Consider the following 24,358-nt stretch of genomic DNA (forward strand, 5'->3'; position numbering starts at 1 on the left):
GCACACACACACACACACACACGCACTCACACTCACTCACAAACGCACACACACGCACACACACACACACACGCACACACACTCACTCACAAACACACACACACTCACTCACTCACTCACACACACACACACACAAGCACACACACACACAAGCACACACACACACACACACACACACTCGTGTACTTTCTGAGCTCAAGGCTGGCGTTTCTGCTCTGATGCATCACCTCTGTTCATCTACTGAGATGTCTTTAAGAGAGCAGCATCAAGCACTGTTCATCAGATGGGGAGTGTGTGTTTCTCATCTCCAGGACATCAGACAGCAGTGTGTGAATGTGCAAAGGCCATGCTGTGTGTGTGTGTGTGTGTCAATGTCTATTTTTTATATGCATCCCACTGCTTTAACACGAAGCTCCGGCTCGGAGAGCATCACACACACACACACACACACTGAGCTCTCACTGTGACCCGTCAGCCTCATAAACACACTGCATTTCTGAGTCCCATGAGCTCTTCCCATGCATACAGTGCGCTGCTCTGTCACACGTGACTGACTGCTCCTCACCATCATGTGAGCTCTAAGTAGGGCACGAGCCCCTGTGCCGCGTCTGCACTCCCCGCCGTCAAACTGAGGCTCATCTAAACAATGACGGATTGCTGTGGGGCCCCGCGGCTCTGGGGAGGCCCCTTTCTGTGGTGACAGCGAGATGCATCCTATTGTCAAAATAACGTGGAATTGTGCTGCCTTCAACGCAAATGAGAAGCTCGCACCGAACAAAACATGGCAGTAGCCTCCGCTCTTAAAACAAAGCTTCCACAAGAGGGCTTTCATGGTAATTACATAGATTGTTTTTGGGGGGTAGCACTTTAGTACAGGGGCCAATTCTCACTATTAACTAGTTGCTTATTAACGTGCCTATTATTAACATATTGGCTGTTTATTAATACGGTACTTATAAAGCACATATTCTGCATGAGCATATCCCTAATCCTGCCCCATGCTTAAACTTAGCAACTACCTTACTAACTATTAATAAGCAGCAAAACAGAGCTTTAAACATACATCTGGCTGCTGCTCACAAACTCATAATCCAGAGCAAGAGATTTCTGTGCAAATAAAAACAGTCTTGTGTGTGTGTGTGTGTGTGTGTGTGTGCGCTCACTTGATTAATCAGTTTAATCTGACATCAAATGCTCTGACAATTAAATGACCTCATATTACACTTGACAGTGACTATAAGCCATTACATCACTAATTACACTACCAGACAAAATAACGACTAATAATTAGGTTTTACAATTCATTAACGATCCTGGTATTTTCAACAAAGTGCTGCAGAGATTCATCTGGAGTGGAGATCAGCCTGACATGAGCAAAACACACACACACTCACACACTCACACACACACGTTTACTCATCTACAGTAAATAGAGACATTCCAGTGACTTTTGTTTTTATGTACAGCTAGTTACAAATACTACAACCTACCTCAAATCAACACAATATTTGGCAAGTTACAGTAAAAAAAAAAAAAAAGATTTACCCCCCCCATTATTTTCTGTTTTCTGAATTTATGGTTTAACTATATTTTTATAATAAAAAGCACGTCTAATACATTAAATTAATAAAACATTAACAACTATTAACAATGATTTAGTATAAATTAATTATAGTGGAAATCAAATGAAGACATGAAACATTTATTAAAAAAAGATATAAATCAAATAAAAATGAAACAATTAATTTCTTTATATATATATATATATTCTTATAAATTTATATTTTGCTTAAAAATAATGTTTTATTGTATTATTATAGCTGTTGTCACGTTGAGAAGTACATTCTGCTGTATAAAAGTAATATATTTCTCTCATAATTTCTTTTTATTTATTTTGTCAGTTTATGGTGAAAGTCTTTGAGTATCAGTGTGTTTTTATCAAATGAAATGGTGAAATGCTGAAGTGACTCTGAAGTTCATGTGTTCATATAGTGAGAAGCAGACGAGCGTCAAGTGTTTCATTATGTTCAGTGGAGCAAACTGAGACACACAACATGCAGACTTCACATTTTACACACTAAGTGTCATACAGCCCTACTTTTAAGTTTGATTTATTTATTCCAAAATTTGCCAAAATCCATGATATTTCGTGTTATACAGTAAATCCCATTTTTATGACTGGATTCTGTGTTTCATCGCTGAAATCATAGGGACCTAGTTTTGTCAGATTTAGTTCACTTCTGGGTACAATTTTGTCCCAAAAATAAGCCTAAAGTAGGTGCACACACACACACACACACACACACACACGGGCTGGACACAGTTTCCAGCAAATATATCCTCTTCCTTCCTTCCTTTACTTATCATTGTGTCCAGGCAGAATGGTGTTGCTTATTGTATTATAGTAATAAAAATCTAATGAGAAACACCACTGAGAACCATCAGAATGAAATTAGAAACCAACATCTGGACACAAGTTTTTGTGCAAAATGTGCGTCATTGTCATGAAAAACTTCACCTCAATTTCTTCCTCGTCTCAGCTGATCGTTCACAGTCACTGTAGGCTACAGTAAGTCATTAGCAGACTGATTCGGACTCAAAATATCCATCTGTTTAGATGCAGAAAACACATACTAATTCACAGAATGCTAACCTAAAAATCAGCATTAACTAACCCACAAAAGACGATATTTTGAGAAAACTGTTCTTTCAATGGAAGTCAATGATCACCAAAATTCTTCAAATGATCTTCTTTTGTGTTTGGGATGATGTGAGGGTGAGTAACTGATGACAGAATGATCATTTTTGGGTGAGCACTTTAATGCTGTTCATGCAAAATACAATTTCCACAATGGTCTTCTGATTCTAAAGTGAATTGTGACATGAGATTCACTGTGAGTACAGACACACAGAGCTCACATGTGTCCATCCCACAGCTCCTCTGAAATCAGCTTCGATTAGCCTGTAATCTGGCAGCATTAGAGCCGCTCGTGTGAGGCCGGACACAATGTGAGACGTGTCTCTGCTGCTGCTTACGCTGACAAATGTCACACGCTGCTGACTCACGCTATTACTAATGCCACAAGTGCTACATAAAGAGCCCACAGTTCAAACTTTATGAAGCCAAAGTCCACTAAGAGCAACACACTCGATAAGACTCCTCTTTATAACAGTTCAGCTGGTTTCACACTGTTCCAGGGTCATTATAGTTTTTATTTTCTTGATATTTTAGTCGCCATTTTCAGCCCAGATACAGAAAGCTTTTCTTTTGAGTAAATACTTCTCAATTGGTTTTTACTGCTTTGAAAATGAATTGATGAATTGATGATACAGACATTTATAATGTTACGAAATATTTCTATTTCAGATAAATGCTGTTCTTCCGAACTTTCTATTCATCAAAGAAACCTGAAAATTATACTCAGCTGTTTTCAACATCATCATAACATTAAAAAATATTTAGCAGCGAATCAGAATATTAGAATGATTTCTGAAGGATCTTGTGACTGGAGTAAAGATGCTAAAATTCAGCTTTGAAATCACAGGAATAAATTATGTTTTAAAATATATTCAAATAGAAAGCAGTTATTTTAAATAGTAAAAATATTTCACAATGTTACTGTTTTTGCTGTATTTTGGATCAAATAAATGCATGCTTGGTGAGCAGAAGAAACTTCTTTAAAAAACGTACTGTTCAAAAACTTTTGACTGGTAGTGTATGTTTATAATTATTTTCATTATCAATTAGAATTGATTTAGTTGATTAGTTCCAAAGGAAGCCACCATGATAAAGTCACCAGAGTTACACTGCCACAAATATGACTGCTGTTTGCCTTGATGACAAATCCAAAAGGAAAGTTGATATTTATGTCAGAAAAGATTTTAGCAGGTAATTAGTAGTAAATATTCAGTCTCCTCCACTAATCAGTTCATAAAACATGAGACGTAAATAAACATACACACATTCCAGTATTTACGTGCTTAATTAGTTCCTATATTGATCAGATTATTTCATTATTTCAGGTCAGGTCAGCCCGACTGAATCATCGATCCATTATAGATGGATTATTTTAAAATGCATTTCAAAGTAGCTATTTTTGTACAGACAGCAAATCCACTATCTACTACAGAAAACATCTATTTTTTAGTGTTCCCTAAAGATTTTGACCTCAGTGGAAATTAATTAACCCACCTAAACAAAAGCAAAAATCACAATGTGTCTTTGAGAGACGGACACTGACTGACCTCAGTGACCACTGACCATGCCAAACAACGCCATTCTGTCAGATGTCAGCGGTGCTGATAGCAAATGATCACAGCTCTGCTGCAGCGGTTATGATATTTGGCACAAACTCATATCAGAATGATGCAAGAGACAAAGACTGATGGTACAGAATAGTGTACAAAAACCAAGACCAGTTCAAAGAACAGCACAGAGGGTTTGAGACGAGTACCAGAGAATCAACACTGACCTCTAGTGTCACCATGTGTGATATCACACAAACCCTTCCCAACAGGATGAACTGAAGGGAACAAAATAAGCCCATCTGTGAGCCTGCAGCACAAAAGCAGTGTTAAGTCGCTGGGGGATATTTGTAGCAATAGCCAACAATACATTGTATGGGTCAAAATTATACATTTCTCTTTTATGCCAAAAATCAATAGGATATTAAGTAAAGATCATGTTCAATGAAGATATTTAGTAAATCTCCTACTGTAAATATATCAAAACTTAATGTTTGATTAGTAATATGCATTGCTAAGAACTTCATTTGGACAACTTTAAAGATGATTTTCTCAATATTTAGATTTTTTTGCACCCTCAGATTCCAGATTTTCAAATATTGTCCGATCCTAACAAACCATACATCAATGGAAATATTATTTATTCAGTTTTCAGATTATGTATAAACCTCAATTTTAAAAAATTGCCCCTTATGACTGGTTTTGTGGTCCAGGGTCACATATGATCTCTAAATCTAAAGGCCTAGAGAGAAGTCGATGAGATTGAGCAACAGGGGTGCAACTACACATCTGCCGAGGGGTATGCAAGATCAGTGTCAGCACCCTCTGTATTCTAGTAGCCCCTATAACACTAACTCCTGCAAGTCAGTGACCAAAAGCCCATTCACTAGCTTGTGCATGGAAGGATACAAGCTCATCAGGAGTGAAAAAAAAGCGGAAAAATGGGGGAGGAGGGGGGAGTGTGTCACATAACATCTCCTGATGGCGGACCGCAGACGGTAGAGAAGACTTTTTTTTATTCATTTTTATATTCAAACACATGTAATATTGCTCATTTTTAGATAGGTAATTTGAATACACACACACACACACACACACATATATTCATTTGCCTCAAAGTTATTCATATTTTTGCACATTTTTATATAAAATGAGAACACTGTAAGTAAATTTACATTTTAACTTATAGCGATAATTCATGGGAAACTGGCCATGCTAAACTGAAGATTTCTGCCAAGATTTCACCTGGTAGAAAAACAAATACTATTAAAATGAATGTCACGATTCCCACTATGACCACTAGATGGCAGCAGAGGATCCTTTATAGTCTCATTTACCATTTCCACTCTGTAATATAGTTCTTTTCACGTGTTTTACTAATGGATTTATATTTAGATATTATAAAATCACAATTATAGCGTTTAAAAAACTCCTTTTTGTCAAAATTCAGCATTGTTTTGTATTGAAATATGAAGTAGCAAGAGTTTTCAACAAATCGGATCTACTTGAATCACACAGATGGCTTATTTTGAATTCAAAATGGCAATTTTCAGCGAAAGGTGGCTAATTTGTATCCTTGTTTACACTCTTCTCAGTTTCTCTCAAATGTAAATCAAATGCACATTCACAAACATTTTTATTTATGGTGGTTTATTAATTTTTTTTAGCAACAGAGATACTCAGAAATTAACTGATATTTGCACAGTGGCACATAAATCTTCATTATTTCAATATAGAAACGTATTTGACTATACTGGACTGTTTTAGTGCCTAAAACACAACTGAATATTAATATGTTCATAATTGTAATTTGTAATTAGCTTGGTTCTGGGTCTCAAAACCCCCAAAAGCTTGTTCTCCATCATTGCACAGGTTTACTCATGGATGAGACATGCAGATAACTACATAGTTTACTCAACCTTCACTGAATTTGATATAATCAGTGAACTCTGGGAAGAAAAAAAAACAGTCAATGTTTAACACTTTATCAGTTGTCAAAATGAATTCATTAACCTACATCGAGCTCCGTACAAAGGAAAATAAAAAAAGTTTGAATCCACATCTGCAATAATGTGAAAAAGGCCAGAAATCAACAGCACATACATGCCAGAATGTAAAATGAGTTCTTTTGTGCATTTAAATATCATTTCATTTTCACACTTTACAAATGAACGAAAAATCAGCGCTTATTTTCTAGTACAACTGCACTGTGCTCACATTTAGCCTACTTGTGCATTAAATTACAAATCAAAAATGCACCCTATTTTGATCTCGAATTGCAGAATATTTCAGTACATGCATTTGAGAGACGTTCTTAAATGTGATGCAAGTATGCATGTATGAGGAGTTTTGCAGCTTTAATCACAATTTTGGTAATTTCATGACTTAACTGACGATGTATGCTTGTAATAGTTTCTTGTGCGCCTCCTATGCGCGTACAGTTGAAGAGCACTGCATATACTGCATACCCCGTTTTTGCACCACTGTTTAGCAATGCCTAAAAGTCAAAATATCGGCGATTCCCAACCAACCTACATTACTTTTTAATTAAAAATAATTTACAAAAAGAAATAGCTTATTTAGAATATGGAAATATTGTGTCCTTTACCTTCTGATCACACTGCAAAAAAAAAAGTTTGTCTTGTTTTCCAGTGCGAATGTCTAAAGATTCTGAAATCAAGATGCATTTACTCGGTCTTGCTTTTTTTGTGAAAGTGAGTTTATGATTAAAACAAGAACAAATATCTGCCAATGGGCTCATAAAGCTTAATTAAAAGGAAAAAACAAGTTTTCATGCCCCATTTACAGATGTTCTTGTTTTATGCACAAACTAATTTTGTTCATTTTCTCAGAAAACAAGACTTTTTATCTTTTGCATCATTTTGCATGATGCAAATGTATTTAGATTTAAGGGTGTTTAGATATTTGCATTGGAAAACAAGACAAAAATACTGAGGAAGATTGCAATGCATATCTAATGTCATGACTTTATGAATATAACACTTTATAAACACTTTTAAAGCCTTCGTTTGTCAAAACCTTTTCAGTGTTTGTTCATGTTAGTTTACAATGCATTAACTGATGTTAACAAATACAATGCTTCATTTTTTAAACGTAAACGCACATACTGTACATACGCATTAACACATTATTTAAAGCCTTTATGTAGAATGCATTATAAAAGTAGTTTTAATGCATTAATTATGCCTTGTAATGCACCTTATAATGCATTGTACAATCTCATGAATAATTGTAGCCACAGTTAATACATTACATAACACTTATCAATTCATTACACTATAAATTTAAATTTGGTTATGATTATGACAAGATATCACATATTGCAATGCACATTAAGAATAATTATAATGCATTACAGCCTTTAATAACCCTTTTTCAATGCATTATACATTAAGGCTTTGAGTAAAGTGTTACCGTAAAAAAGAGCACAAAGAGAGGAAAGAGTGTGGAGCGAAAGGGCCACTTGCTTAGGTTTACTATTTGTAATTCCATTAGATGGCACTAATAGAGCAGAAACTGCTTAATCCATCTTAAACTATGCACCAAGTGTCACATGTCCTGAAAACTGAAGCCAAAACTTTTTGATCGCCCTCTCCATGTAAACGAATGTTACGTGAGCCAAACTAAAAATTAAATGACATGTTTTTCCCCCAAAGATGGTTTCCGTCATTTCTGGTAGTTACATCACGCTAATGCACGTTCAAGTGTTCACTTTTCTAATAAGTTCACTAATTTTCTAATAATAACACGACTCCACCAATCACTACGCAGACTCCAGATGATGTCATCGAGAAGACAGACGGCTTCTTGTTTTGGCTTCACGTTTCTATTGTCCAGCTTTGTTTTTACAGTCTATGCTATGCACCAATTTGCATGAACATTGCATAAAGTCAGATTCAAAATTCATGCTTGATTTTTTGACATATTAGAGTTGAAGATGGATTTTAGATATCTACTGTATTTTTATCACTCCTCACATCAGGCACTCCATAAAGTTTTAGGAATAAAGTGTTATATACAGTACTGTGCAAAAGTTTTAGGCCACTAGTATTTTCAGCAGCTAAACAATGGTTTTAAGTCAGTTAAAAATGCTGTAAAATGAGGATGCTGTCAAAAATAATGTCATAAATAGATTTTCTTTATCAATGAACTTCTATTAACTAAATTAAATCAACATTTCGTGTGAGCATGCTTTGCGTTTAAAGCAGCTTTTGCCCTCAGTGCACTTTCTCAGGAAGCTTTGCAGGAGGTTTCTTGAAGCGTCTTGGAGATGCTGTTCTCAAATGCTCATTCAGTACGGTGGTATATTTCCCAGTACTATGGCATTACTATCTGATAGCATTACTGTACCACAGTAACAAAGCAGAAACCTAGATGTGCTCTAGAGCAGTGCTTCTGAACTGACTTTACTTCAGGATCAGAGCAAACATGAGAAATGATGTGTGGAGAAGAGCAGATGTGATCTAAACAAACACAGGTGAATATTGTATATGAGAAGTGTTTTTCTCCTCGTTCAAAGGCTGTTCACTCAGTTACGTCCATGACCCGTCAGTCCAGAAGCACTGGGTCACACATTACTGAAGCACAGTGACATCTTCTTCAGTGCAAACGATCTGTGAGAGCATGCTGATGGTTTACTCACTGAAGCTGACGCTCTTCTCTCGGTGGTAGTATCCATCTGCGCTCTTTTTCTTCAGCATGGAGCACAGGTCCACTCTACACACGCATTCGTCTCCAAACACACGGACCTCGAACTCAGAGAAAAGCACCAGATCCAGCTTCTTAACGCCCTGTGAAGACACACACACACACACACATGTCACACAGTAAGTCCAGAGCAAACAGAAGGACGGGTGAGGGAAGATAGAGTACAGTAGGGGTGGAAGCGTCTGTCGAGGCAGATAACCTCAGCAGGAAGTGTGTCCTGTGGCAAGATTATAGACGCGCCTCCTATCTGTGTCCTCCACATGAAGAAGAAGCATCCACACACACACACTCACACACACACACACACACACACACACACACACACACACACACACACTCACACTCACACTTGGTCATCTATCCTTATGGGGACTCTCCATAGGCGTAATGGTTTTTATACTGTACAAACCGTATATTCTATTGCCCTACACCAACCCTACCCCTAAACCTACCCCTTACAGGAGACTTTCTGCATTTTTAGATTTTCAAAAAACTGAATTCTGTATGATTTATAAGCTTTTGTACCCGTGGGGACCACAATTTAGGTCCCCACCGTGACACGAGTCCCCATGAGTCTGTGTGTATTCAGGTTTAAGTCCCCACCAGGATATATAAACACACACACACACACACACACACACACACACAGGTCTCAGCCCTCACTGTCTGAACAGATAGCATCAACCTCAACACCTGACTCATGCAACAACATCACAACCACTTCTGCTCAACAACACTATGTATTTGATGAAAAAAAGTAATACAATTTCAAATGGCTGTTTTCTATGTGAATCTCTGTTAAACTGTAATGTATTTCTGTGATGCGCAGCTGTATTTTCAGCATCATTACTCCAGTCTTCAGTGTCACATGATCTTCAGAAATCAGTATAATATGCTGATCTGCTGCTCAAGAAACATTTTTATTATTATCAATGTTGAAAACAGTTGTACAGCCCAATATTTTTGTTAGAAACTGATTTTTTTTGTTTGATGAATAGACCGTTCAAAAGAATAGCATTTATTTGTAACAGAAATATTTTGTAAATGCATTTACTGTCACTTTTGATCAATTTAATGCATCCTTGATAAATAAAAGTATTAATTTATTTCATTACCAATTAAAATTCGGAATGATAGTATATTTAATCAATAGATGTCATGCACATTCTCACTTATCAAAGCTGATTTTTATGCACACACGGAATTATGCACACACCCTGTGACTGTAAAAATAAATGAATGAACTCATTCAGTCTATTTATCAACACACCATACTATTTGAAGAAAGAATAGTATTAGATAGATTATCACAAATAAATAATTATCTACTGATCATTGTTGTTGTGTTGTGGTAAAAATGTGTGCAGCTTTAATGCTTCGGATCTCATTCAGAAGAAACAGTGAAGAATCTGAACTCTGTTTATGTGAAAAGGAAAGAGTAAGATGTCAAACTTAAGCTTAATTTCCATAATGCAACTGACAGACTCTGTAGTATTTACTTATGATTAGATAAATAAAACACATCCTCCTTCTTCAGCACACACACACACACACACACACACACGAGTCCTCCTCACCTGCTTGCGTAGATTAGGTGCTTGAGAGAGTTTGAAAAACGTCAGATGAGGTTTGAATGCTTTGTCACCTCCAGACGCGATGCTCCGCTCCTCAAACGCCTTCCTCACGCTCTCTGGGTGGAGAGAAACAACACTCAGCCTCAGAGAGACAGATGCATCCTGGGATAGTCTATTTACAGCCTCCGCGGACAGGCCCGAGACTACTCCACTGTCCTGAATGTAAGACAAGACCGTAATCAATACAGAGAGAGAGAGAGAGAGAGAGAGAGAGAGAGAGAGAGATAGCAGCCCGATCTCTCAGGATCTCTCTGCGTCTGGACCTTCAACACGTTTCTCTGGGGTTTTCAGTGAGCATCCGAAATACTGTGCTCATGTAATTATCAGCCAGTATTAGTTCCTCTTACTGTCATGTCAATCTGATTAAGCCAATACTGGAATACTGGAAATCTGAATTCAGTTTGATTCATTTGATTTATTTTGGTAAATGATGATTATGTTATGAAAGCTGCAGACAGCGGTAACAATCAAACACATTCACAGCCAGTGTTGGGGGTAACACGTTACAAATAACACGTGTTACATAATCAGATGACCTTTTCAAGTAACTAGTAAAGTAAGGCATTACTTTTAAAATTTCAATGAGATATCTGAGTTACTTTTTCAAATAAATAGGCCTAATGCAAGTGTCAGAGGCATTTCCTTCAGCCTGAGGCAGTTTTGTTGTGAAAGGGCCTTTGCAGTTGCCCAAAATATAATGTTTGTGTTTTTTGTTATTAAAAAAATGAATAAGCAAGCCCAGCCCACGTGACAAAAAGAAACTCAAAAATAATGTATTGCATTACTTTTTATAAAAAGTAACTAAGTAATGCAATTAGTTACTTTTTATGGAGTAATGCAATACTGTAATTCATTACTTTTAAAAGTAACTTTCCCTGATCACAGCAGGGTAGGGTTGCACCAGCCATTCAGAAGTGAACGTGCTTAAATTGGAATGTAAAGTCCACACTAGAGGCTTGGAAACTACTAGTTAGTTTGCACTTAATGTAGTTGCACCATCAGTTCTTAAGGCAGAGCATCTCTAGCAGGTCACACGCTCTCTGTGAAGTAATGCACAGTCACATTATATGCTAGGAATTGTTTTCCTGCAAAGTTTAATACCAACTTCTTTAGTCTCGCATAAGTAAATGTAACTAACTGTAAACTAACAGTAAATGTCCATTGAAATACAATACTGACATGCAGAAACTGTCTTTGAAATGAAAAAGGAGCAATATAAATATTGATACAAAAACATTTGACATGCACAACATGGAGCGGTGCACACTGTAATGTTCTCGCCCTTAAAATATAAATGAGTGTAAACAACAACATCATCATATGTCTAAAGGATGTCTAAAGGACAAGAGCTTACTGAAGCAATTCAATCAACCTGCTATTTTATTCTAACCATTACCCCCAGTCAGGTGCTTCCGCAAATATTTAATTTATGTATATATATATATATATATATATAAAGTTACATTTCAACTAGGTTTAATGGTGCAATGCAAAAATATTTAGTAGTGAATCCTTTATAACATTCACCCTGCCTTTTTACATGCTAGGTTGTAAGCTACACACAGTGCTCTGGATAAAAGCAATGCATGTGCAGATCCACTTCCAGAACAGAGCGAGTGAGCTGCTGCAGCAGTCACAGATGTGACAAACATACCAGTGTACAGGAGGAGGCTGACCATTTCACACATGAATGACTTCATATGCAGCTGCGGCATAAAGTCATGATGAATCATTATGAAGATGCATTTAAAATTATTCTCAGGGTTTGACCACGATGCCTTGGGTGTCTACACAAATACCCCCATATGTGTAATGCAATATTACTGTAATCATAAACAAATATGAAATCAATGCATCTGAATTTTCATTCTTCACAAAGGAAGATGTTTTGAAGAAAGCAGTTTTAAACTCTACTGGCTTTCACTGTTAGGACAAAAAACACTTTTTGTGCTCCACTAAAGTTCTGGAATGACATGAAGGTGAGTAAAGGATGACAGAATTGTCATTTTTGAATTAAAAATCCATTTAAACTGTATTGCATGCATTTGTATATTTGTAGCATATCTGCATCATCAGCCACAATATTGCATAAATAATTAGCTATAAATGGTAAACTACACCTGTGATTTTTTTCCTCGAGCAATGTTGTGAGATTGGGGCGGGACTATCAGTCTGACTGACCAATGGCAGACTGGCACATCTGAAGCATGAACACCGAGCGGATGCAGAGTGGTGTACCTTCCATGAGCATGAGCGTGGTCAGATGCTCTCCGTCCACGATCTGAACGAAAGCCACTTCCTTTTTAAAGTGTCCGACTCCACAGAAGGGCAGGACCCCCAGCAGTGCGTTCAGAGGAGACTCCAGCTCTTATCACGTAGATGCAGTGCTGCACACACAAACACGCCAAACATCCTGACAGTCCAGTCCTGCACGCTTCTGCTGTCAGTCTTGCTCTTCCACTTCATTACAGATAATGAGAGCAAAGGCATGTCATAATTACTGCTGAGGTGTGATGTGTGCTCTTGGCCTTTAAAGACGATAAAGCAGCTTAGATTTGGATGATTTGTTGCTTTACGGAGCAGCTGACAGTGTCGGGGTAACACATTACAAGTAACTTGAGTTACGTAATCAGATTACTTTTTTCAAGTAACTAGTAAAGTAGCGCATTACTTTTTAATTTACAAGAGAATATCTGAATAACTTTTTCAAATAAGTAACGCAAGTTACTCTTTTTTTTTCAATTTATTGATACAAATACAGTAGTCCCCATGCGGAGAGAAATCAGATGTTACTGTAGCTCTGAAATAAATATGAATATGCATTAATGCATCTCACTCACAAAACAAAACACAGATTCAGTATTCCTCAAAATGAATCAAAATAATGCAACTCAGAATATGACGCAAACCTGCAATAATTAAATGTTGAACAACACAAATATGCTTTATGTATTTAATCCCGTTCTATTAGCTTCTGAGCTTCTGATGATGCAGTTCAAGCGTACTAATAATCACACATTACTCTCGACAACATCTGTGTGTGTTTGTTTATTGCTGAAGTGTTGAAATGTCTTCTTCTGCGTTCTACTGTACTTTCTCTTCAGCCTGAGGCGCATTCATTTCACTTCTGATGAGAAAGGCTTTTATATTTGCCCAAAATATAACTTTTTTATTTTAAAAACAAACAAGCAAGCCCTGTCCAGATTTAAATAGTAACGCAAAAGTAACGTAACGCATTACTTTCCATAAAAAGTAACTAAGTAATGTAATTAGTTACTTTTTTATGTAGTAACGCAATATTGTATTTGTTTTAAAAGTAACTTTCCCCGACACTGGCAGCTGATGTGTTTTAACTGTGTGTTTTGTTCAAGATCAGAATTTTATGTAATTCGAGAACAAAGACTGACCCCACAAAACAGAGTAAAAATATTGCTATTATAATAATACTACTATTATAAACTTTCTTACTGAACTTAACTGAATCAACATTGAAGTGACTCAAGCTGAAATTAAGCAATATTTGCCCCTGGACTTGATTTCAGGGGCATTTTTTTAACCTTGTTAGGGCAATTTTTATAATTACACTATTAAATGTTTCTGTTGTTTATTTATGTCAAAAACTTCAATCAATCACAATGCTAAGCCACTGTTTCTGCAAAGACAGAGCAGAAGACAAAAACTGCATAATGGAAATAGCCTATCAATTAAAAACAGCAACTAATTAGAGTGTGAAGCTGCAATATCACGATTGTCAATTATTGCTCTTGATATTGTAATAATGATTATTAATGTCGATTAAAAGTAAGTTTTGTGGGGAAAAGCACATGAGATTCTGCCTATAGACAAAACAAGCGAAGAACCATTTCTGAATTTGTATATTGCTTTTTACAGATTAGAAAATCAAGGCTTCACATTGCTTATTTCAGTGACATGACAAACAGAACAGTTATTTAAACTGGGATTAAATTAACGTGTGCGATCAACTATAATGTGCAACACTGCAAACCACATGTAACAATGAAGCAGATCTGCTGTAAATGTAATGTCGCAATCAACACGTTTGTTCATTTCCAGACCTGGCAACCTTGGAAATTATTTTTGAGTACCATCAGCATGACTGTTTACTGTTTTTTTCTTGTTTACTGTGTACAGTTTTACTTTTTTTTTACTGTTTACTGTTTTTTTTTACTGTTTACAGTTTTTTTCTTGTTTACTTTTTTTTACTGTTTTACTGTTTACTGTCTTACTGTTTTTTTACTGTTTACTGTTTACTGTTTTTACTGTTTACTGTTTTTACTGTTTTTTTTACTGTTTACTGTTTTTACTGTTTACTGTTTTTTTTACTGTTTACTGTTTTTACTGTTTTACTGTTTTTTTTACTGTTTACTGTTTTTACTGTTTTTTTTTTTACTGTTTACTGTTTTTACTGTTTACTGTTTTTTACTGTTTACTGTTTACTGTTTTACTGTTTTTTTTACTGTTTACAGTAAACAGTAGGGATGCAACAATACAGTTAGCTCACAGTTCAATAAATTCCTCTGTTTTTTTGTAAACCACAGTTTACGGTTTAGTTATTTTTTGCTAAGATAAGATATAGAACTCATATGGACAAAAGTATCCAGCTATCTCTGTAATTGAATGTCATTGTCATTGAATGATGACATTCAAAGAGAACATTAAGACACTGAACACTATACTGCGACAATGTTTATGTGTTGTTAAAACCACCTCATGTATTTTAATAATTATGTATATTTATCCATTGCTAATCGACAATGGATGGGATAAGAAGCCACATCAGATCAGGACGGAAGTTATTTCTAACATTCGTTTGATGTTGTGGGGTATGTTATAATGTTCTCTTTTTTTGGGGATAACAGGTTTAGAAACACTTCTCATTTGAAGTCATTACAGATGCTCGTTAAGCGGGGAGGCATTTCCTCACCTCAGCACGCAGACTCACAGACACACACAAACAGAGCCAGCTTGGAGAGAAATAAAACACGCTCTGATTGGTTGAACTCTTCATCTTTTTCTGTTGCTTGATTTGAATACTGCACATGGACAGAGGCATCACCAGGTTTTTGAGTAGTTTAGAGTGACAAATCGTACCAGTGTACCAGCCGCTACGCAAAATGAGTACAGGTCGGCAGGTCTGCATTTCCCTTTAATCGTGACGGCTGTAATAGATCTAACTTAACTGGGATAATAATAATAAGACATCAAAAGAATCATGTTCTAGTGCTCACATAGCACAGCTTCAGTTTAACAAAGAAAGAACAGAGTTAGTTTCTCTAGTTCCAGTGAAAGTGAACTGACTGAAAGCACTTCTTCTCTAGTCATTCCTTATGTACCTTGAGTGTTACTTCTTTACATTCTACATTTAGTAAAGAATGTCTTAACTGTTGTTTAAACAATGTTAAAGCTGACATAATAAACTGAATATGTCACTCACAAATGAAAACACACCTTGCGAGTCCATGACACAGATATTCAATAATTGGAGGAAAAAAAGCCCCAGCATGAGATTTTGCCTTATATTTCTGTATGATATACGTAGTTAAGCAACATTTTTCAGAGGAGAAAAATATGTCAAATGTGCTGTGACTTCCTCAGCCGTTGCATTAGAAACGCTGACTAGTTTTCTGTCGTTTAATGCCAATGCAATATAAAAAGTATTCTGTCATGAATGCACAGTACATTTTCAAAAAATGGAGAAAAACAATTATAATAAAAAACACTGCTAGATTTGATAACTGTGGAAAGGTGTCACAGTCTGTGAAAAGGTTTCATTTTCAGTGAATTAGTGAAACTGATCACGTGAGTCTGAAGAGACTAGAAACTGAAGCTCAAAATCAAGTCATGTCATCGGGTTCAGTTCACTCACAATTATGCTGCTGTTCAGCTGTTCATCTGAACTCCGATGCTGACATTATCATTTGTAGTGAAAACATTAGCATGTTCACTAGTCAGACTGTAAATCTAAGAATGTGAGCGCCATTGAGAAGCAAGCATTGACAAACGTGAAGAAGCCATTTTCTTTTGATTTCTTGGTGACGAATGAGTCTGACCTGGCACTTTCAAAAAAAAAGAAAAAAGATTCAAGATTCACTCTATGAAGAAGGCTTGGCTCATGAATATTAATGACATAATTTGACGTTTACCCAGCAGGACTGACTGAAAAGCAGGCAGATGCTGGTGAGTGTCGGTCATAATTATGGGTCATACTATAGTGAAGGCTTGGATTCATATGAATATCAGTATCAGTAATATGAATATCATGTTCAGGCAGATTAACAGGCAACATCAGCGAGACCAATGAATATTCATGAGCTAAGCCTTTGCCATAGCAGAAGCTGTATTATGTGTCATGAATTGATTTTGTTGTTCTTTGTATCCAGCGCTTCCTTCAATCCACACTGAGGCCTTTATTTCCAAACATAATTCAGTCAAAACCGTCAGCCTTGTCAAAACATGACACAGACACAGGAAAAGATTTGCCTCACAATCCAGTGCTTCTCATGCTATTAAATATATTTATTCTTCTTCTTTAACTCACCAACACTATGTTCAAAGAGACAAACAGACCCATACAGCAGTTTAACATATATTGCTCTATATCAAGAGTGATATTGCCATATATGTTACCTATAAGGCGATATATAAATTTCACAGATGTGCACATGCTCTGTGTAGATAAAGATATGCGTTTAGAACATATATGACATCCCCATAGTAAGATTTGTGTATGTACTTCTGTTAATAATATCTATATTATTTTTATTTAGTATTATATGTAGCAACTATGTTTACCGTACATGCTATTATCTATGCATCTTTATTAAAACCACATATATTCAAAAAAATCTGTATTTATTTGTAAAACATTTTTTTAAATACATGCCTTTTGTAGTTAATTACATAATGAACATGCCATACATGTCCAAAAATGTTTTTCACATAAACATACATATCTGTATGGCCTGGATATATATGTAAATATATGAAATTGTTCCAATGTAGAACAAAAGGTAAAAGGTTTCTTATGTCATGACAATATTCTTCAAAATGCACGTGCATTACATTTGTGTTTTGGGAACAACAAAACAGAACAAGCAGAAAAAGACAAAGCCAAACAGTTTTAGTTTTAGTTTTAGTTTAACACTAAAGAGATTTAGTCTTTGTTTGTTCTGACCTTGAACCCATTGAGTGATTCTTTTCACTTTCACGAAGGCTTTGGGAAGAAACGCACACATATTCTGATAAGGCAGCTATTGTTTGCAGTGCTGTAGAGTGGCTGTGTTCTGCTTCTCTCTCACACCCTCGTTTGTGTTGTGTAACTTTAGACCACTGCTTGGGTTTCAGGCCGCGGAGGGCGAGCACGACTAACAGGTGTACAGCAAGGACCGGTTCTCCGACCGTTTGCTCCCTGATGTTTACCTGAGAACTTTCGGCCTGGAGTTTGAGGTGAGCCAATCCTGAGCGCCGGGGCTTGTTTAACTGCTTCAGTTACACACTATTCTCTCGTATCAATGCACTGCTGGCTGTATAACAAAGCAAGAAAACCTTTCTTCTCTTCCAACAACAAAGCTCTGGTTCCACTAAATGCCGTTTTGTCAGAGTTGTGCAGAACAAACATTTAAATAATGACTCGACTCCCACCAAACACGCTAACCACATACTGTATGGCCTTTATTTTCATGCCTTCACAGCGCACCATGTTTTCAGTTCTGTGGAAATAACCAGGGTGCTCTCTGAAACATGATGATTTATCTCGATTTCCGCACCCTCGTTGCAATTCTGTGTACTTTTATTTTGTTCCTTGGAAAACAAAAGGAGAGTTTTTGAATAATCAGCTAATGTCCATGACTGATAGAATGTAAACAATCATTTTTTATTGTAAACAAAAGTCATGCAGTAACTCTGTGTGTTTAAGAAGCTGAGTTAAGTTTCTCCGTACTCGTGTTCCCTTTGTTTGTGTCCTTTTTTGGAGCTTGTCATTGTACTGGAAGAGCAGCCTGAACATTCTTCAAAATTTCTCTTTTTGTGTTTAATTGAAAAAAAAAGCCGTTGTTATGAATCACTGTCTGTCTATGCATTTTTATTTCATTTTTAAGTACTTTAGTTATTTTAGTACAAGTTAAACTAAATGAAAATGAAAATGTTTCTTTGGCTGAAAAGTTTTTTTTATATTTTATTTAATTTCAAGTAACAAAAATGTTTTGTAATGGTTTTCATTTTAGTTAACTATAATAACAGAGTATATAACCCATATATATATATATAAATGTTACCACATACTGTTTGTTGTAATATTAATAAATATAATACATAATATAAATAATAGTGCTGTCAAACAATTAATCGCGATTAATTGCATCTAAAATAAAAGTTTTTGTGTACATAATATGTGTGTGTGCTGTGTATATTTATTATGTATATATAAACCCACACACATGCATGCATATATTTCAGAAAAATGGGTTATGTTTAAATATTAAATATATTTATTTATAATATAAATTATATGAATATAAATATAGAATGTAAATATTTTCAAAATATATACTGTATGTGTGTGTATTTATGTATACATAATAAATATGCACAGAAAACTCATATATTATGCAAACGAATATTAATAATATTAAATAATCACTAACAATGAAGGAATTTGAATTAAAAATAGTGCTATAAAAGCTACTGTATGTGAATATACTGTATTTATAATGATACAAAAAAATATACATCAGCGTTATTTTAGAATCATAGAAATACTATTATAGTTTTTATTAATATTTAATTCATTTTTTTACTTTTCCATTTTAATTTTAGTTTTGTCATATATATATATATATATATATATATAAAACAGAATCACACACACACACACGTGTATATATACACAGTACAACATACTGTATGCCCTAATATTTATAGAATCATTTTCAAAACTATAGTACTCTTGTAATATTATTATTAACTGTTCTCCAGGTGTCAGTGGCGTAATGGCTGAAGGTGCATGTGTTTATGTGTGTGTCTAAGGCCAAACTTAGCATCAAGAGGCTTTGAGAGCATCAGAGTCACTGTATCCTCTCTCCATCACAAATCCCCTTTACGGTTAACTCTGTTCACAGGCATTGGTCAGCTGTCAGATCAACAACACGCTATTTATACCCTGCAGGTGTTAGCCCAGTTTGCTCCGAACCGTTAATTGTTGTGTGGTGAGCGTCAGAGTGGCTCCTCGTTCAGCCGTCAGGCTCAGGAGTGTGATTTTGCTGGATATCTGTGGGCCAGGTGGAGGACTGTGATAATGCTGTAGCTCTAATCCGTTCTGAAATCTGTGCAGTCATGCCCTGGGGTTTCAGCAGGAGCGTCAGCTCTCACTGGCAGAAGGAAAGGTTTTAAATGTGGAAGAAGAGCGCCCAGGCTGTTTCAGGCAGAGCTATCTCAGGACAATCGATTTCTTCCAGGTCACCAGAGTCATCTCAGCTGGACTGACTGCAGGAGATCTCCGGCACACAGGTACGCAGGTACACACGCTCTGCTCATGTGCTCCTGCTGCTGCTCTCGCTCTCTGCAAGGATGTAAATGTGCACAAAATATGAGTACGCCTGCCCTAAAACTCTCTTTTCTCTGTCTTTCCATAAACCACGCTAAATGCGGATGGATCATGACCGCATTCTCTTCTGGACATCTGTTCATCCTCCGGTGAGTGGCAAGTTTTGTTCTGACACACACTAGCAGTCTACAGTTCAGACACACTGAGTTTATGTTTCTCATTATCGTAAAACCTTCTGATCTGTGGCCTTCTTCCTAAATGCTTGAAATTAATTCTGTAGACAAATGCAATTGCGATTTTCTTTACAAAACTAACATTTTAGTGGTGAAGGAGAAGCATCATGAAGCTGGTGGATGCACAACGTTTTCATTTGAGTCATTGTTCCCAGACGTCCATCTGTGAGTCCAAGCTCTGGACTGCTGCTGTATGCATTCACTGAGATTTACGCCAAGTGCTGTTGTTATTGCTGTAAATATCAGAATGTAAAGTTGCATTGCTTGTGCAATATAAAATGTGTTTGAACAGGTTAAAGTCCGTGAGAACTGGAAGTTGCAGTGGCCTTTACTTCAGTACTGTGACGTGTTTCCATATGAAATGTAATATTGAATATAGAGGGTAGAGCTTGTTTTTTTTTTACTTGCATAGATTAATTGTTCACCACAAGACTAGTGATGTGCACTAACAGAGTAAATCTGGTTAATTTTGATTTTATGCTGACTTTCAATAAGATGTTCAGCACACAGCGATGTTAGATAACCTTTTTTTCATTAGTTGTTTTGGTTTGGGTAGTTTTGGAGGTTAACACACAGCACTGGTGCATTATGGGGCCTGTTTGTGGTCAGTGGTCATGTTCAGGTAATGTTTCTCATCTTTAACGCCTGGCATGATAGTCTTACAGGTCCTTCACTTCACTAAAGACTACAGCAAAGCGCTTTAGCAAAGAAAATCCTTAGTTTATAAAATATGATGGTTAATTTGATGATGGTTTCAGCTGTCGTTACACAGATTTCTTCAAATCTTTCACCAAAACCACTGCAGAAATGGCAAATATAGCCTGCGGCTTCCAAAAGGACATGCTTACGAAAATGCCAAAATGCCATAGTTATTAGCAGATGCTAAAACACACAGGGCTTTTATGAGTGGGCCCCGTTTGCCAGGACCTCGAGAGTAAGCTGGACTAAAGAGAAGCCTAATGAAAGTTCTCCTAATGATAACCCTGATCAGTACAGCCAGGGTTACGGACCTGGGATTCTCAGACGTGGACGTCGTCATAGTTGGTAAACTACTGTAGTGATGAATGCAGACTACAACGATATAACGCATACATTAGTTTGCGTTCTCATTTGCACCAATAGCAAAAGAAAAATCCATGATAGCATTTCAATGGCTTTCCAAAAGAGGAAAATGATTAGAAAGACTGATTACGTTAGTCAGAAGAGAGACAGATGTCAAATAACACTGCTGTTGTGCCACTCATACAGCAGTGTTAACTAGTTTTCTGTCATTTAATGCCAAGGTAAGAAAACACAAAGTATAGGGTTATGAATGGACATTCACTTTTTTAATGAAAATCTAAAAAAAACTTAGATTTACAGTGTTAATAACTGTAGAAACGCATCCTCACAGTCGGTGAAAATCCCCATTGCTATAAATATGCATGCTATTTAACATGGTATTTACACCATCGGCATTAAAGGAGTTAAACAGGATGACAGAATGGTTTAATCTATGCTTATTTTACAGTTACAATAAATGCATGGTAAATTCAAAACTGTGTAACAACTGTACAAATACAACAACAACAACAACAAAGAAGTTACTTCAGTGCTCAAGTGAATAACTTGACATTTGTTAGGCTGTTTTCTTGTTACCTAGTTGTGTTCTCGTGTGGCTTTGAACATGTCCACTAGCGCGCGCTGTTTCTCTTGAAGTCACCAGTCTTCGTTCCTTCTGTCCGCAGTTCTGTAGTCAACATCTTTATAATAAACTACTCTCAGAGCCCTCCAATAGAAGGCGAGAGTTCCGGACAGACAGCGACTCCCACCAATGACATCCCGAGCTCGATTTCCGCCGGCCAATCACTGACGCGGAGGCGGGCTCGTAGAGGAGAGGGCTCGCGCGTTTCACTACGTTGGCGCTTCTCCCGGAAAGCTTTCGGTGTGGGAATTTCAATCTTACATTTCTGAGGCTGTCGGAGGCTCTTTAACCGGACACCACATCCTCAACGTTTCGCCGAGCGCGTCCAGACTGGAAAAGGTACGGCGATTATGGCTGTTTTCAATCACATCAGCAGTGTGTGTGTGTATTTGCTGCGCGGAGCTGACTGAGGAGAACTTTATCACGAGCCGTTAGTCTGATGTCTCGTCTTTCAAAAGATACCGCCGACAGGTGCGATATTAATACCGGATTACGCTTCTTTCTGGCGGGCAGTGTTTGGGATGGTCACTCTGTGAAGCCGTGTCTCGAATGAATCGTGTAGCGATGATTTACAGCCTGTCGTGTGCTGTTTGGAAATGTTGACCGTTACAGTCCTCTGGCGCGGTGTGGTGTAAATGTGTGACACACGGACAGGTCTCAGTATCCTATACGGCGTCTTTACCTAACGATATAATCCCCAGTCGTGCTGTTTACACCGATCAGTGCTGTGTGTCCGCTTTAACAGCACTTTCCCCGCCTGAACTCGGCACTGATTCACTCATCTGGACGTGACGCTGCGTAACATCAGCGCATTTCAAGCGACTGGAGACCGTTAAAATCATCTGAACGTGTTTTGTTTGCCGTTAAAATCCAGTGGCACGTGGCTGGCGCGAGCTCCCAGCCCTCTGTGTGTGTGTGTGTGTGTGTGTGTGTGTGTGGTCAGCTTTACACGCCCCAGGACATCGCTGCGTGTCGTCCTTTGACGGGGTTTGGTCTGGTGTCGTTTTTAGCGCACAGAGGAAAGCGCAATAAACATGTGGATTTCGCAGCGCCATCTTCTGCGTTTCTCCGACGCCAGAGCTCCAGGCCAGATGTGCTCGTTTTACATCACGCACTGCGAGCGACGCGACGAAACTCCGCTTTATTCGCGTCGCTCGCACGCTTCACCGACAGCCTCAAAGCCTATTGTTGTTTTCTCCCTTTACTCTAAAAATGTAGTTGCTGCAAGCCTGATAGTAATAATTGTGTCATCATAGCATTGGAGATATTTTAAAACTCGCACAAATGTCCGAGTTGCGTTTCTGGTTATTTTATTCTCTGTTTAAAGCTGTAGTAGTTACAAACAATACGGATAGCAACTGCAGAATTTTGGCAGACACTATGGACAACTTGGCTTTTCTTTTTTTTTTGAAGGCCAGTCATAATTTCTTAGTTAGTTGACACTTTACCAAAGTGCTTGCACGGATAGTTCACCCAGAATTGAAAATGCTGTCATATTTCCTCACCCTCATGTTGTGTCAAACCTATGCATGTATTTCTGCTGAACACGCAAGATACATTTTGATGAATGTTAGGAACCAAACAACACCTTGTCCACACTGACTTATAAAACATATATTTTTCCATAGTTTGGACGGCTACCGTCAACTGTTTGGTTAACCCAGATTCTTCAAAATATCTTTTTATGTTTAACAGAAGAAAGAAACAACGTGAGGGTGAGTAAATGTACTTTTGGGTGAGCTATCCTCTTTAAGGCCAGTGATTTGGTCAGCCGAACCCTTTTGATCTAAAATATTTCCTTTAAGTCCCACTGAGATCTTAAGTTCTCTGTTGTTGCAGTGCAAATCATAATGCAGTGCAAGTTTGTGTTTCTGGATGCAGCACGGGATTTTAAGGGCGAATCCAGTGCAATGTCAAACAGAGACCGCATAGCACACAAAGTGATACAACAGATGCTCTTATCATACCGTACACGCAGTACTATATGAAACACAGTGCTGTCTTCTCGAAGTACATTTGATGGTGTGATGCAGAGTGTGTTTTTTCCTGTGTGAACCACACTGTTGTTGTAATGCTTCTTTCTAGTACTGTCTAATGCATGTATCGTGTTGTGAAGTAGGTTTATAAAGTAACAAATATTTGCATTTGTAAGTGTGGATCATGTGATGTGTGTACGTGCTAATATTTGACAAGAGTCAGCCACTAAAAGAGTCGGTGCACGGTTTCATTCCCATTCAACTGTGGTAGGATTTCAGGGCTTGTTTTGACAATG

General features: G+C 37.2%; 2 protein-coding genes across 2 annotated transcripts in view; one reads left to right on the forward strand and one right to left on the reverse strand.

The window, feature by feature from the left end:
* Positions 1–12,852, reverse strand: part of LOC107571445 (A-kinase anchor protein 7-like) — a 20,661-nt gene extending 7,809 nt beyond the window's left edge. Inside the window, exons 1-3 of the mRNA XM_016257773.1 lie at positions 12,785–12,852; positions 10,551–10,689; positions 8,909–9,056 (exon numbers count right to left, since the gene is read on the reverse strand). Coding sequence (XP_016113259.1) covers positions 8,909–9,056; positions 10,551–10,689; positions 12,785–12,852 — 355 coding nt within the window. The remainder of the gene's footprint in view (positions 1–8,908; positions 9,057–10,550; positions 10,690–12,784) is intronic.
* Positions 12,853–20,151: 7,299 nt separating this feature from the next.
* LOC107571446 (band 4.1-like protein 2) overlaps positions 20,152–24,358 on the forward strand; it is a 97,445-nt gene continuing 93,238 nt past the window's right edge. Inside the window, exon 1 of the mRNA XM_016257774.1 lies at positions 20,152–20,318. Coding sequence (XP_016113260.1) covers positions 20,268–20,318 — 51 coding nt within the window. The 5' untranslated portion in view covers positions 20,152–20,267. The remainder of the gene's footprint in view (positions 20,319–24,358) is intronic.

The sequence above is a fragment of the Sinocyclocheilus grahami genome, unplaced genomic scaffold (assembly GCF_001515645.1).
Source record: "Sinocyclocheilus grahami isolate Dianchi unplaced genomic scaffold, SAMN03320097.WGS_v1.1 scaffold1596.1, whole genome shotgun sequence".
In the NCBI taxonomy this organism is placed as follows: Eukaryota; Metazoa; Chordata; class Actinopteri; order Cypriniformes; family Cyprinidae; genus Sinocyclocheilus; species Sinocyclocheilus grahami.